Consider the following 15,751-nt stretch of genomic DNA (forward strand, 5'->3'; position numbering starts at 1 on the left):
ATGAGTAATGAATCAAGTTGGTGAGGGTGTTTCATGAGTAATGAATAGAGTTGGTGAGGGTGTTTCATGAGTAATGAATCGAGTTGATGTTGGTGAAAGGCGAGGGTGTTTCATGAGTAATGAATCGAGTTGATGTTGGTGAAAGGTGAGGGTGTTTCATGAGTAATGAATCGAGTTGATGTTGGTGAAAGGTGAGGGTGTTTCATGAGTAATGAATCGAGTTGATGTTGGTGAAAGGTGAGGGTGTTTCATGAGTAATGAATCGAGTTGATGTTGGTGAAAGGTGAGGATGTTTCATGAGTAATGAATAGAGTTGGTGAGGGTGTTTCATGAGTAATGAATAGAGCTGATGTTGGTGAAAGGTGAGGGTGTTTCATGAGTAATGAATTGAGTTGATGTTGGTGAAAGGTGAGGGTGTTTCATGAGTAATGAATAGAGTTGGTGAGGGTGTTTCATGAGTAATGAATCAAGTTGATGTTTGTGAAAGGTGAGGTTGTTTCATGAGTAATGAATAGAGCTGATTCTGGTGAAATGTGAGGGTGTTTCATGAGTAATGAATTGAGTTGATGTTGGTGAAAGATGAGGATGTTTCATGAGTAATGAATAGAGTTGGTGAGGGTGTTTCATGAGTAATGAATCGAGTTGATGTTGGTGAAAGGCGAGGGTGTTTCATGAGTAATGAATTGAGTTGATGTTTGTGAAAGGTGAGGTTGTTTCATGAGTAATGAATAGAGCTGATTCTGGTGAAATGTGAGGGTGTTTCATGAGTAATGAATCGAGTTGATGTTGGTGAAAGGTGAGGGTGTTTCATGAGTAATGAATAGAGTTGGTGAGGGTGTTTCATGAGTAATGAATCAAGTTGATGTTTGTGAAAGGTGAGGGTGTTTCATGAGCAATGAATCGAGTTGGTGAGGGTGTTTCATGAGTAATGAATCAAGTTGATGTTTGTGAAAGGTGAGGGTGTTTCATGAGCAATGAATCGAGTTGATGTTGGTGAAAGGTGAGGGTGTTTCATGATTAATCAATCGAGTTTATGTTGGTGAAAGGTGAGGGTGTTTCATGAGTAATGAATAGAGTTGGTGAGGGTGTTTCATGAGTAATGAATCGAGTTGATGTTTGTGAAAGGTGAGGGTGTTTCATGAGTAATGAATAGAGTTGGTGAGGGTGTTTCATGAGTAATGAATCGAGTTGTACTCACCACTTTCAACTGGTGAGGGTGTTTCTTGATGTAATGAATCAGTTTGAGGTGTTTTCTCATGAGAGGATGTTTCAAATGAGGGTGAACTGGCATACTAACTCCTATAAGGTGAGGGTGTTTATGAGTAATCAATCGAGTTTATGTTGTAAAAAAACTTCATGAACACGGTTGGTGATGGGTAGTTTCAAAGATGACTTAGCAATATAGTTTATAATGAATCGATATATATATCGATATATATATATATCTACTATATATTTATGAGATATGATATATATATATATATATTATATATTATAGGGGAGCCAACCCAATATTCCCAACGCCAACAGGCTTTCACACTGCTGTAGAGTCTCATGGGAGTTTTCTCTAAGGAAAACTACTTAAAGCGAAAAACAAAAACGCTTAAAAGTAACTTTCAGAAGCCATTGCAATTGTGATGAGTTATCCTGCTTCGAAAAACAAGACATTTGATTTTCTAAGGACGTGTCTTACTTGTTTGAACCTATCTGCCCATATGACAGGTGACTCATTTAACCAGTGTATTCAATGAAAGTAAAACATTTGAGGCCCTAAAACAGGTTCTGTTGTTTTTCAGAAACCAGCCAACATCCTGGTAATGGGAGAAGGCCCTGAAAGAGGAAGAGTCAAAATAGGTAAACTTGTTACCATGGAAACCTTGGTTAAAGCTTTTGAAGGGGAGGGGGTCAAGTAATGTTTTAAACATGGTTATCAACAGAAATATTACAGAAACACGTACAGTACTACAAAACATAATAGAACAGGCTGAAACAAAAACCTGAACTGGTTATGTGTAAACCACTGCTCTGGAGACATCAGTGGGGGGGTGAGGGTGGAGGGGGGGATCTGTCAGTTGAAAGATATTGACCCCTGTTTCTTTCATTTTTTTCGTTAGCTGACATGGGGTTTGCGAGACTGTTTAATTCACCGCTTAAGCCCTTGGCGGATCTGGACCCTGTGGTAGTAACGTTTTGGTATCGTGCACCAGAATTGTTGCTAGGAGCCCGACATTATACTAAAGCCATTGGTGAGTACTCCAGGCCCACTTAGCACTAGATTGTGCTACTGCCTACTAATATAAAGACACATGAGATGATCTTGCCTACATTATTACACAATATTTTAGCAATTTCTATATGTAATTTGTTATGGGGATTTTTGGTACAGTGGACATAGTTTAATTGTATTTAATAGAAAACAAAACCCAAATGGCAATAAAAATAATTAACGCACAATATTAGTTGAAGTACTGAATGTAATTTACAGCAGCACAGTTCAGATGACCTGTCTATTGATAGAAAAAGCAGTATGTAGCTTATGATTAAAATACCAACATTAGGGTTCTCTCAGCCCCTTGTCATACAATACAATACGATATACAGTATGGCTGGTTTGTTAGGCATCAGGTTCTCATTAAAACTGTATCTACTTAGTGTAAGTGTTCTTGTATCATGGACGCTGACAGAAAGATTGGCATGCTTTCGCAGAACACAGCAACAGTTTTCCACAAAGCATGCCAATCTTCCCCACTAGTTGTTGTTTTCTTTCATTCTTTACTAAATGACCTTCTAATGTAATGTACTGAGCTGCACATATGAGCTGATAATCACCAAGCAAAAAGCACATTGATACATACAAGCATTTACAATGGAGGCCTTTCCCTTTGTTGCTGATTTCACTGAAAATAGGAAACACACACTCTTTTCTGTCAAGCTCGGTTTTTGTTTTTTCTGAATGGATTCCTGATCTTAGCCCTGCACACTTACACATTTTTAGTGTAAAGTCGCGGAAAGTCACTGAACCAGTACCGTCCCGGTTCTGTCCAGTTACTGACCGGTGCTTACATCGCCGGTTCGGTACTGAGCCGGTCTTGTTTGGCTCTTGCACAGCCCCATTGCTGTCTTTAAGCAGACTAAGGCAGCACCTCTACATTGTTACTGTAGACTGCATTGCTACTTGCTTGATTGGGACAGAGAATAGATCTCTTTGCCTCCCAGGAATCTACCCACTCTACCCTGCAGCGCTGGATCTGGCTCTGGAGCCATCTGGGACTGTCCAGTAGGGTTATTAACACCCTGTAAAATTCCAGAGCAGCGTCCACATGTTCCCAGTACTGGTACAAGTGGGGCATCTTCAGGTGTGGTGCCTGTCTCAGGTTTGACCCCATGACCTGTCCCATGGCAGTTATACTGCAATTTTTGCAGGACCTGTTTGATGAGGGAAAATACCCCTCTATATTTAAAGGTCTATCTGGGAGCCATTTCAGCTTACCATGTCAAAATTAACTAGGTTTCCCCAGAAGCTCAAAATCCACCTTTTCTGTTAGCGCAGTCCTTTTCATCCCTCAAGGGCTGGGTCACAACTGCGTCACAGGCTCAAAGAGCAGCTTTGGTATACAATATTCAGGATTTGGGTCTTTAGGAGGTAAATACCCATTCGGCAATGGTTACGTTTCTATTTCACGGAACCAGGGTTATGACAATAAATGTTTCATACATATTCATACATGTTTTTGTTCTTGCAATGCAGTATGTCACGTTTTATTTAAATTAAAGATTTCCACATTTTGATAAAGAAGTATAGCATTCCCCTGTCCTCTTGTTTGTAAAAGTAAATGGTGATGGTAAAACTGATACAAAGTACTATACTTAAATGGGAAACATTTTTAAATTAATGCAATATTTGATTGAAATTGTTATGCATTCCCAGACTAGACTGGGTCCAGAATAGATCATGTAGGTACAGTATATTAAAATATGTGAGCTGCAATCCTATACAGACATAGAGACCAATAGAAATTAAGCAGGCTTCACACCAATGCAACACCTTCTTACGGCCCCTGTTGTTTCCCTTGCTTGAGCAAAATGCATGAAGGCTTTTCTCTGTCTCTCTCATACAGATATATGGAACATGCCTGAGGGCTTTTCTCTGTCTCTCTCTCATACAGATATATGGAACATGCCTGAGGGCTTTTCTCTGTCTCTATCATACAGATATATGGAACATGTGTGAAGGCTTTGCTCTGTCTCTTTCTCATACAGATATATGGAACATGCCTGAGGGCTTTTCTCTATCTCTCTTATACAGATATATGGGCGATTGGCTGTATCTTCGCTGAGCTTCTCACATCAGAACCAATCTTTCACTGTCGCCAAGAGGATATCAAAACAAGCAACCCCTTTCACCACGACCAGCTGGACAGGATCTTCAGTGTCATGGGGTTCCCAGCAGGTACATTCCATTAACTGAGTCTTATCTTTCTGATAATAAACAGGTGTCCAGAAATGATATTTACTCACACCTTTGTGAAATTAAAAAGGCCTTTACAAGGGCTCAATACTGGGACCACTTGTTCTGTTTTTATAAATGGCATGCCAAATAGCTTTACTAATATGCATTTGGCGATACCATCGTTTACAGTAGAAATCGATTACTGATTTGACTGCAAACTTACAAACAGGTAATAACCTAACCATTAATAGAAAGAAACCTGTCTTTGTGATCATGGCCATGAAGCAAAGGTTGGCCTCTACTAGTGGTTCATTTAAAATCTCATTACTTCACACTACACCTTTGAAACCGAATTTGGGTAACTCTGTGTGTGGATTAGTCCTTACAGTATCTTACTTTTACAGTCTACATTAATAGACAAGTAAAAGGTGTCAGTTGAAAACCTGGGTGTTGTACCGAAGTGGGAGTTGTATGTCTGTGCAGGAAAGTGATCATCCATCTTTTGGCTTCTTGATCATGATTACATTGATGTTGTTTGCTGAACTGCATCTCAGACCTGCCTAAAGAAGCTACTCTAGATAGTGTCTGTAATTCTCTATGCCGATTTGTCTTTCAATGCAATTTCTGGACACACTACTGTCATGTATTATAGTTTGGGGTAGCTCTCCTCCCAGAACATAAGATTGCTTCCCTGAAATTGTTTTAAATATTATACTCGTAGCTTGCAACATCATAGCGCTTTGTGTTCCTAGAGCATAATCTAGACTGGGTACTCTCATTCAGAGACAGGGCAGTCAAATAGTTAGTCGCAGAAATCTAGAGCTATTTGTACTTGTTACATGACTGCAGCAACAGCTTTGTGAAGAAATTAGGGCTGTCTTATACTTTTTGCATTTAATTCGGTACACTTTTTTTGCCAGATAAAGACTGGGAAGATATCAGAAAAATGCCGGAATACCCAACGCTTCAGAAAGACTTCAGGAGAACGACGTGAGTTAGCTAGTCTGTGTGGTTTTAGCTGCTGTGTGCTCCTATGCATTGTGTGGTGGGAGGGGGTGGAGATTCGCTTATTGTTGACCACCTTGTTGTGATCCCTGAGTTAGCAAGACAGAGGACTAGCTTGTTCCATCCACCCAATCTCACTAAATCCTTTAAATTATAAGATCTGGTTAATGGTTCACTCTAGATCATGTGCAATAAACAGCACACAAGACACTGGTTTTAATCTTAAGATTTCCAATTAATCAAATATCAATGAATATTAAATGGAAATGAACTAATAGTCTCTAAAACAGTTTCCGTAAACAAATACCATTAACTAAGACAGCTATTGAAATCTTTTTTTTTCTTGCACAGGTATGCAAACAGCAGCCTCATTAAATATATGGAGAAGCATAAAGTAAAACCTGACAGCAAGGTTTTTCTTCTGGTACGTATTAAATGCATTACCTGTACAGTATATATTAAATCAGTCTGAGTATTACATTTCTTACTTAACTTTCCTTGTCTCTGATATTTCAGCTCCAAAAACTGCTCACTATGGATCCCACGAAAAGGATCACCTCGGAGCAGGCATTGCAGGATCCCTACTTCCAAGAGGACCCTTTACCTGCTTCTGAGTATGCACTTGCTCTGTCACCTTGCCTGCACTCCTCTCTTACATTCTCATTCTTGTGTGCTGTGCCACAATTCTGAATAGCTTTTATTGTGTCCCCTCCTAGTGGAAAACAAAATAAGAAGAAGAAGAGTTTTTTATACAGTAGTGGTTATACTAAGGTGTTAATATTTAATGGTACCTTTTTTTTGTTCTGTGCACACAGTGTCTGTGTCTATTTGGTGTGTGTGTTTGTGTGTGTGTGTGGGGGGGATGCTTTACCATGCACCTGTGGACCTGAGAATAACAACTATTTAAAGTGTCGATTTGTGTTGAGTTTTTGATTATTGTGTTGAATAATACCACCATTAGGGAGTTCATGGTTCTCAAATTCATAGGAAACTCTGATGTTTAGCTCCCAGACTGCATGTGTGTGTGAGTACCTGTGCATGGACTTGTGTAAGAGAAGTGGGAGTGGGGAATAACTCTCACTTTCTCTCGCTTTTTTCCTCTGTGCGCAGTGTGTTTGCTGGCTGTCAAATCCCATACCCTAAAAGAGAATTTTTAAGTGAAGATGAACCAGAAGAAAAGGTTGAGAAGGTAAAAAAAATACATTGTTATACTGTTTCATGTTGTACTGTTTGAACAGTACATACAATTCCCCAATGTTCGCTGTAGATATACAGAAAAAGCTTTCAAGCGGTTCAAAAATTAATCTTGCGATTACAAATTTTAATCTTGGTTTTAATCTCATATTTAATTGCTACAATTACTGCATCCATCTCATTCAAGTTTGTTTTATTACTGATGCTATTATTATTATTATTATTAGGCTTTTGTGCTGGCTTGGGATGCCTATTTTTATTGTAAAGATTTTTGTATTTTTTTAAATTTTTATTTAAATTCTTTTAATTTTTTTTTATTATTATACATTATACTGCTCCTGTTTGCACGCGCTGTAACCAATCAACATGAAACATGGCAGCTATCACCCCATTTAGATTATAGTTCAGATGCGAAAAAAACCCAATTTTTTTGGAAAAACCTTTCAAAATCTTCTTCTTGGGTACCAGTACAGTGAACTGATTCATCTGAAACTTTGCATATGTCATCAGCAACCAAACCCGCTTCAAGTTTGAAGTTTGAAGCAGAAATTGCTGCAATAAATTTTACTATCAAAATGGATTCGCAAAATGGTTCACCTCGCACCAGCGACGCCTGGAGCCTGGCAGGGTGCCTGTGGGCTTGCCTGTAAGCTGCCCAGGGCTGCCTTGTCCTCTGATGCATGGTGAGCCTGCAGTGTCAGCGGACGTCACACGCTTCGGAGGACAGCGTGTGTTCGAGGCACCACTGGGGTGGTAGCGGTGAACTGAGGCTAAAAATAATTCTAAATAGGGAGAAAATTATAAAAAAAAACAAAAACAAACAAGCAAGCAAAAAAACAAAAGGCGACTACTAAATAAAAAATAAAATAAAAAAGTTATTGCATCAACTAGCCATTGATTTCATTTTCTTTGTCAGGGTATGAATACTTTTGAATTAGCATTTGTGGAGTTTTTCAAAAAAAATTATTGAAATAAACAAATAAATAATTACTTGTAACTTTCTTTTCCTCATCCACAATAGCAAAACTTCTGCTGCAAAAGATTTTTCCTATAATTTTGTTTTTTGAGAAATTAGAAATGTCCATCTGGGTATGTAAACTTTTGACTGCAGCTGTGTGTGTGTATATATATATATATATATATATATATATATATATATATATATATATATATATATATATATATATATATATATATATATATATTTAATATTAACCCTTTATTTTACTAGGTAAACACATTGAGATTAAAATGCGAGTGCGACCTAGCCAAGAAAGGCAGCAGAAACACAATAAAACACGGTACAAAAATACAATACAAATCGGAATAATACAGTCAACAATCAGTGAAACAGTCAACAATCAAATAGTAGCAAACAGTACTTAGAACATGCACAACTCTCAAGTAGATAATCGTGCAGCTTACTCTTAAACTGTACTGAAGTTATTCAGGACTGCAAGTTAAGTTTAGATTGTAAATCATTCCAAGACCAAGGAGCAAAATAGGCAGATGAACTTTTACCAGCCTCTGTACGCACTTCAAGAACCGTGAAATTAAAAAATGTATGCGATCTAATACTGTTTTTACAAAAAGCGACTATAAAGTATTAATTTATATATGGAGGTAATTTACAATGAATAGCCTTATATAACAGAATATACCAGTGCTTCAACCTTCGCAAAGCCAAGGAGGTCCGTCCAACCAAACTGTTTAACACACAATGATGAGTACTGTAACTTGAATTCGTAATGTATCTCAAGGCTGCATAATATATAGGATCCAGTTTGCTTAATGTTAAGGTCGGTGCAAACCTATAGATTATGTCCCCATAATCAATTTCTGGTAAGAATGTACAAGCAGTTAGCCTTTTTTTGTAACTACAGAAAAACAAGACTGGAGTTTATAAAAGAAACCGTGAATTTCAATTTTTTTGCAAGATTATCAATATGGACCTACACATATATATATATATATATATATATATATATATATATATATATATATATATATATATATATATATATATATATATATAATGTGTACACAGTACCAGTCAAAAGTTTGAGTACACCTGCTTGATCCTGGCAGCAGCATTCTGGACTAGCTGCAGTCGGTTTATGGTCTGTGCTGGGAGACCACTATATAGAGAGCTGCAGTAGTCGAGTCGAGAGGAGACAAAGTATCCTGCATCTGGGAGGGAAAGGTAGGGATGGACTTTTGGAGATGTTTTGAAGATGGAATAGGAAAATTTGACCAAGGAGGAGATGTGGGCATCAAAGGAGAGGTTGCTGTCAAGAAGTACACCAAGGCTTCGTACTGTGGGGGAAGGCAGCAGCAGACAGTTTCCGAGGTTCAGGGCAGCAATATTTAGATTCTTTATTTTAGATCCCACTAGAAGGAATTCAGATTTGCTAGTGTTCAGTTTAAGAAAATTGGCAGACATCTAGGCTTTGATGTCTTGAATGCAGGCAGAGAGCCAGACCATGGCAGAGGGGCTACCAGGGTCAGGTTTTAAGTAGAGTTGAGTGTTGTCAACATAGGAGTGAAACATGAGGCTATATTGGCAGATGAGGTGACCCAAGGGAAGCATGTAGATATTGAAGATAAGGGGCCCAAGAATATATCCTTGGGGGACCACAAGTGACTGGGTTTGCAACACCTCTGCGTCCAGCATAGAAAACAGACTGCATGCGTCCGGATAGGTAAGAGAACATCCAGGAGAGACATGTTCCAGAGATCCCAGCATACTTCTGAAGGGGGTCAAGAAGAATGCCATGGTCTGTGGTGTCAAAAGCAGCTGTTAGGTCAAGGAGGACAAGCACAGAGGGAGCACCAGCAGGAGATCATGAGCAGGAGATCATTCACAATCCATAGCAGAGCAGTTTCAGGTCTGTGATTCAGTACTGTGAGACTGTAGAGATTCAAGCAGGTTGTTGTCCATGATATGTTTCATCAGCTGACTGGCTACAGCCCTTTTGAAAGTCAGCCGGGTCAAGGGAGGGTTTTTTGAGTGCCGGCATAACTCGGGCAAGCTTGAGGGCAGCAGGAACCGAGCCAGAGTCAATTGACAGGTTGAGAGTGTGCATAATGGAGGGAGCTAGATCAGAAGCACAGAGATGGACAAGGTTAGTCAGCCAGGGGTCCAGGGGGCACGTGACAGTAGTTGATTTCAACAGTAAGCCGGAAACATCAGCAATGGAGAGAGGGAAGAAGGAGGAGCGTCAAGGTGGTCAATTAGTAAACTGGGTTTGTGGCAGGAGAGGGTAGAATAGATGTTGTCAATTTTGTTCCAAAAGAAAGAGGAGAAATCGTGACAGGTAAGAGAGAGGAGGATGGACGGGAGTTGGATCTGTCGTGGCTGGATGTAGGATTTGGTTAATGGTCTTAACGAGAACATTGGGTTTACCGTGTCCCATAGTTATGATTTCAGAGAAGTATTTCACCCTGGCTGCGGCAAGCACATGCCTGTAGCTTGTGAGATGGTCAGTCCAGATCTCTCTTTGAAACGTTAGTCCAGATGACCTCCACTTGCGATCGAGCTCGCAGCATGCAGATTTAAGCAGTCAAAGTTCAAGGGTGTACCATGGGCAGTTTCGATCTTTCTTGACAGTTCTGGTTGTAAGCTCGGCAACAGTGTCAATGATATGAGTAAGGTTGTTGTTGTAGAGGGTCACCGCATCATCAACTGAGGATGGGAGAGTACCAGTTAGAGGGGATGCAGAGACACATTCTGAGAGTTTCAGAGGATTCTGCATTTTCTTGGGATGGAAGGAGACAACAGTATCAGCAGCAGAGGAAGGAGCAGGGAGATTAATATTAGCAGTGATTAGGAAATGGTCAGAGAGAGAGAGACATCTGAGACGGAGAAATTGGAGACATCAAGGCCCCTAGTGATGATCCAGGGTGTATTCCCGGGTGTGAGTGGAGACGTTGACAGATTAAGAGAGTCCAAGACAATCCAGAAGCGTGTTGAAGTCAGTCACTAAGGGGGAGGAAGGGAAGTCAACATGAATGTTGAAGACACGTAGGAGTAGTATTTTGTCAGATGAAGTGCAGACGAGGGAGAGGAATTCTGAAAACTGTAATAAAAGCAGAGTTGTTCTTAGGTGGACTGCAGAAAACAGCAAGGGTAAGGGAAATGGGAGAGGGGAGCTTTATGGTGAGATGCTCAAAAGGCAGGCAAATAAAGAACTGAGGAAGAGAGCAGGGAATTGCAATAACAGCAGTGCCCCCACCTCAGCCAGTGAGGCGAGGTTTGTCAAAGAAGGAATAGCCCTTAGTGGAGGCTAGATGCAGCGAGTGCATGTCATTTACAGAGTGCTAGGTTTCAGATAGAGAAGATCAAGATCAAGACCGGATAAAGTTCACTGAGATGCAAAGATTTGTTAGTCAGAGCATAACAATTGAAAAAGGAGATTTTCAAGTTTGTATCACATACTGGGTGAAGCCTAACAAAACCCCCTTCTTATCCTGTACCGACACACCACACCTGCACTGTTTTACTGTACGCTGTGACTGGCAGCTTTGCATTTAGAAGTTGTGCAGTATTCTCCATGTAGCTGCTGTACCTGCAGGAAGCTCTTGATACAATCTTCTTTCTGTGTAGAACCAGCAGGCCCAGCAGCAGACAGCCCCAGTACAAGCTCAGCAGCAGAGCAGCACGCAGACAAACGGGACAGCAGGAACTGGGGGGGGCACAGCGGGGGCAGAGCTGCAGCACAGCCAGGATCAGGTGCCTCCCAACAAGAAACCTCGCCTCGGTCCCTCCGGAACCAGCACGGGCACAGGCATCATGCAGTCTGGGACCAGTACGGGCACGGGCATCATGCAGTCCGGAACCAGCACGGGTGTTGTGCAGTCTGGAGCCAACACAGGCACGGGTGTCATGCAGTCCGGAACCAGCACAGGCGTCATGCAGTCCGGAACCAGCACAGGCGTCATGCAGTCTGGATACCAGGTCTGCTTTATACTGTTCATCCACAACAAACAAACGTGCTAGATCAGTGGTACTCAGCTCTGGCCCTCGAGATCTAATCCAGTCCAAGCAGGTTCAAATGTAGTTAATTGAAGCCGCTAAGAGGCAATTAACTAATTTAGAACCTGGTTGCAATAAAGACCAGGACTGGAATGAATCGCGAGGGCCAGAGTTGAGTACTACTGAGCTAGATAGTTACGGAGTGATTCAGGCAGGCCTCTGAAGATTTACGCTTAAAACAACATGGATGCAAAAAAATAAAACGTGAAGTGTTGGCCAAGTCTAATACTAAAAAAAAAGATGAGAAGAGACAAAGGCATAAAAGGCATGAATTTGTTTTAATCAAATACATTAGTCGCTGTGCATTTTCCCACAATTTTTAAGAGTTAGTGCTGTACAGTATTATGCTCAGAAATAGGGGATCAGGGCTTTGGGTGGTAAACATTACATAACATAGTGCACACTGGAGTATTTCCCAGATATCACCTGATAGACTTTCAATCTTTTTAGAGAACCATTGCAAATGCATGACTGTAAAATAATTCTCTGTAGAAAGTGATAGTTATTGACATCCTCCTCCGGAGTTCTGGAAAAGTGAAAGTGAAAGGATTAGGACAGTGGCAAAAAGTAATGAAAGACATTCAGGACACTGGTGGGTCAGTATGTGTAGCTGTAAATCCACTATTTTAGTAGTAAACCCAAAGAGTTTTTAAAGTGGCAATTAACTGAATATATATATTTGCACCAGCATAAATTCACACAATCACATCAGACCCTGGTGCACAAAACTAAACTAGAACGCGAAGTATGAAGAGCCATCTGGTTAATGGTAGTAATAAGTAACAGCTGCAGTGACTTTGTCATCTTTTTAAAACAGGGATCAGTAATAATTCTCTAATTCTATTCTTTGCTACCTACAGTAGCTACAGGGGAATAAAATCAGAGGAACAAGACAAAACTTTTTCCAAGACAGGGTTGTACTCGTACGCTGACTGTAACAGGACAGAGGGATTCGGACACACTGTGAGCTCATTGTCAAAGGACAGGACTTCCCAGGTTAATCTCTTCAGGGACTTTTTTAGCCTGAAAAAAGAAACAAGGACCAGGGGTCACAAATGGAGATTAGACAAAGGGGCATTCAGAACAGAAAATAGGAGGCACTTTTTTACACAGAGAATTGTGAGGGTCTGGAATCAACTCCCCAGTAATGTTGTTGAAGCTGACACCCTGGGATCCTTCAAGAAGCTGCTTGATGAGATTCTGGGATCAATAAGCTACTAACAACCAAACGAGCAAGATGAGCCGAATGGCCTCCTCTCGTTTGTAAACTTTCTTATGTTCTTATGTTCTTTACATGCTTGGAAACCTTGTGTGGTGTTGTAATCTGTCACCTTGCGTTGCGTGCCTATATTTATAGAAAAGGCTGATCCCGCACATGGACAGCTGAGCTGATCCAGTCACTTCTCAGCAGAGCTATAAATAACCCAGATGACCCAGAGTGACACCCTGCTACAGTTTTTGCTTCCATACATTTGGTAGATGTAACTTGGTCAGTCTTGCCGTCTCAAAGAGGAGGTAGCATGCATGTGAGGGCTGTTTAGTGTGTAAACGTTCTTTTTGTTGTTTGTTGGTTTTTTTACACCACTCAAGAGAATTAGGATGAATCTTTTCTAGATTTAAATAAATTCTATTGGTAAAATAAAACCCACAGGTCAACAACAGTGTAGTTTCCAGTCCTTTGTCATCTCTTATTAATTTGAAACAATTTAAACCGTGCATGATTTATTGTGATTCCTGCTTATAGTATGTACATCAGTCTTAATGATGTTAGGCTATGAACCACAACAAAAATACCTAGCTAAGGTGGATGTTGTTTTTTCCCCAAAAAAGCTTAACATGGAAATCATGCGTTTGGCTTTACAGCTGTAGTCAAAAGTTCTGAATGGAATTAACTAATGTTGCTTCATAAAGTCGAATGAAACCTACTGAATAGTGTCACACTAACCTAATTAATTACATACCAATTTGTCGTTTTCCACATACTTGACAAAAATTGACAATGATTGAAAATCTAACATGAAATACTGTATTACTATTATGGCTTCCGGTAGACTTTTTTTTTATTATCATTTTGTAGTTTTTTTGGTTACATTATGTTAAATAAAAGATCTAAATTTATGTTCATATAGTTGTTATTTTATTTTATTTTTTAATTGTGACTAAACCCTAAAAGTTTTCGTTATGCAACACTTTTGGCCGTAGGGATACAATCCAGATTGGTGTGCAACTGATTATAGAAATAGCAGAAGGAACACGTAACACCAACACATGAATGGCATCCTTCACATTATCCTAGCAGAGGGTAATAAATTATGTATTTCTCTTTGTTTTCCCAGCACTCAAGTTCCCGCCTGGGTTACCAAAGCAACGTCCAGGGGTCATCACAGTCCCAGAATACTATGGGATACTCAACTTCATCTCAGCAGAGCTCTCAGTATTCACACCAATCTCATCGGTACTAACAAGCAGTGTGTGTGTGTGTGTGTGTGTGTGTGTGTGTGTGTGTGTGTGTGTGTGTGTGAGCTGCAACTCGCCGTGGACTCCAGACTCCAGCAATATGAAGTGAAATTAAACTGCAAAGAGGAACCAAAAAGACTGTGACCCAGACAACTGTCCTTTACCCAGAGCTAAATAATAATTTAATTGAAAGAAAACTACTTTTAAACACATGAGAAAAAAAAAAAAAAAGAAATCAGTCTGGAATTTTGTTGCATTAGGTTCAGCATGCAGGTCTGTCTAACCCGGTCCTTTATGCACAAAAGACCAGTGTGAACTATAGCTCTTCGAATAGAATTGCAGCTCTGTGTATATCTATACAGCACCTTTTCTATGTGGTAACGAGACCCTGTTATTTTGTTCGTAGAGTTTTAAGTTTACTACAAGCTTATTGTTTTGTAAATGATTTTGTATACTAGACTTATGGGATGAGAAACACAGGAGAACACCATTATGTTCAAGGAAACCTTTTCATGCACTGTACAATTTTACTCTTGGATATCATTACCTGAAAACACAACTCTTCCTCTGCAATCTACTTTTTTTAAAAACAACTTCTTACAAGCGGCAGCTGATGACCTTGCAGGGAATACGTTTTGTGCAAAGATATGCTGAGAGATTCTACTCCTCTTTCAGTCTCTTTTCTGGAGAGAAGCACAGCAACCGGCTGCTGTTCAGCAAGTACGCTGGGCAATAAAACCGATCACGCTGCTGTGCCACACCGGGTCAAATACTCCCTACATTACTGGAAAGCCAGACGTTTAGCTGCCTTCAAAAGCTGCCACATCAATGTTGTCACTGTACAAAGGGGTCTTTTTTTCCTTTCATTAGCATTGCTTTTTTATGCAAAGTTACAAATGCAACAGACAGAGCATTATCATTAATACCTTTCATGCTACTTTTAACCCTGCCCCTACAGGTTTTCACTGTGCTGTTACAGCGTACTGTAAAGAACAGTATAGTGAAACCTCGATTAAGACTGACCTGGTCAGCTTGTCATTTGGGTTTACCCTTGAAAAAAGATGTCCTTTTAAGCTTTCCATTAGACCTGGTCATTGTGTTTGACTTTGAGAACCACAGTGGGGAAATTAAATCAGTGTTCTATAGGCACTTATTTTTTAAGCTTCCCCTTTGTGTGCTATCTGTCCTGCTGCATGATGCCAAACAAAACGTAATCTTGGAAGCAAACCTCGTGTTCTTATGGGGAGCACAGGAATAGCGAAACTGACGCCACAGTGACCTCTTATGGCTATATAGGGACACTGATTGTTAACACGGGGAACCCTTTTAGAAGCGCTGGGAGTGCTGCCTGGCATCAGCCGCATCAACCACTGACACGCCTGTGTGAAAAACACGTCAATTTCACTGAGTATCATATATACGACATTACCCAGCGCCATGGTTTGCCACAAATCATCACTATCAATATACTAGGGTTAAAGTGACTCATAGTATATATGCTTGTAATTGGTCTGTACCAACAGTGTGTTTAGTAGTGATACTTATATGATATATATATATATATATATAATATATATATATATATATATATATATATATATATATATATA

General features: G+C 40.0%; 1 protein-coding gene across 2 annotated transcripts in view; it reads left to right on the forward strand.

Annotated features, from left to right (window-relative positions):
- LOC121315485 (cyclin-dependent kinase 19-like) overlaps positions 1-15,533 on the forward strand; it is a 54,198-nt gene extending 38,665 nt beyond the window's left edge. For both annotated transcript variants that reach the window (XM_041249607.1, XM_041249608.1), the window contains 9 exons: positions 1,797-1,854; positions 2,115-2,246; positions 4,307-4,450; positions 5,371-5,440; positions 5,807-5,879; positions 5,972-6,069; positions 6,566-6,644; positions 11,256-11,606; positions 14,021-15,533. In XM_041249607.1, the coding sequence (XP_041105541.1) occupies positions 1,797-1,854; positions 2,115-2,246; positions 4,307-4,450; positions 5,371-5,440; positions 5,807-5,879; positions 5,972-6,069; positions 6,566-6,644; positions 11,256-11,606; positions 14,021-14,146 (1,131 nt within the window). In that variant the 3' untranslated portion in view covers positions 14,147-15,533. The remainder of the gene's footprint in view (positions 1-1,796; positions 1,855-2,114; positions 2,247-4,306; positions 4,451-5,370; positions 5,441-5,806; positions 5,880-5,971; positions 6,070-6,565; positions 6,645-11,255; positions 11,607-14,020) is intronic.
- Positions 15,534-15,751: the final 218 nt, after the last annotated feature.

Source organism: Polyodon spathula, chromosome 5 (genome assembly GCF_017654505.1).
Source record: "Polyodon spathula isolate WHYD16114869_AA chromosome 5, ASM1765450v1, whole genome shotgun sequence".
Classification (NCBI taxonomy): domain Eukaryota; kingdom Metazoa; phylum Chordata; class Actinopteri; order Acipenseriformes; family Polyodontidae; genus Polyodon; species Polyodon spathula.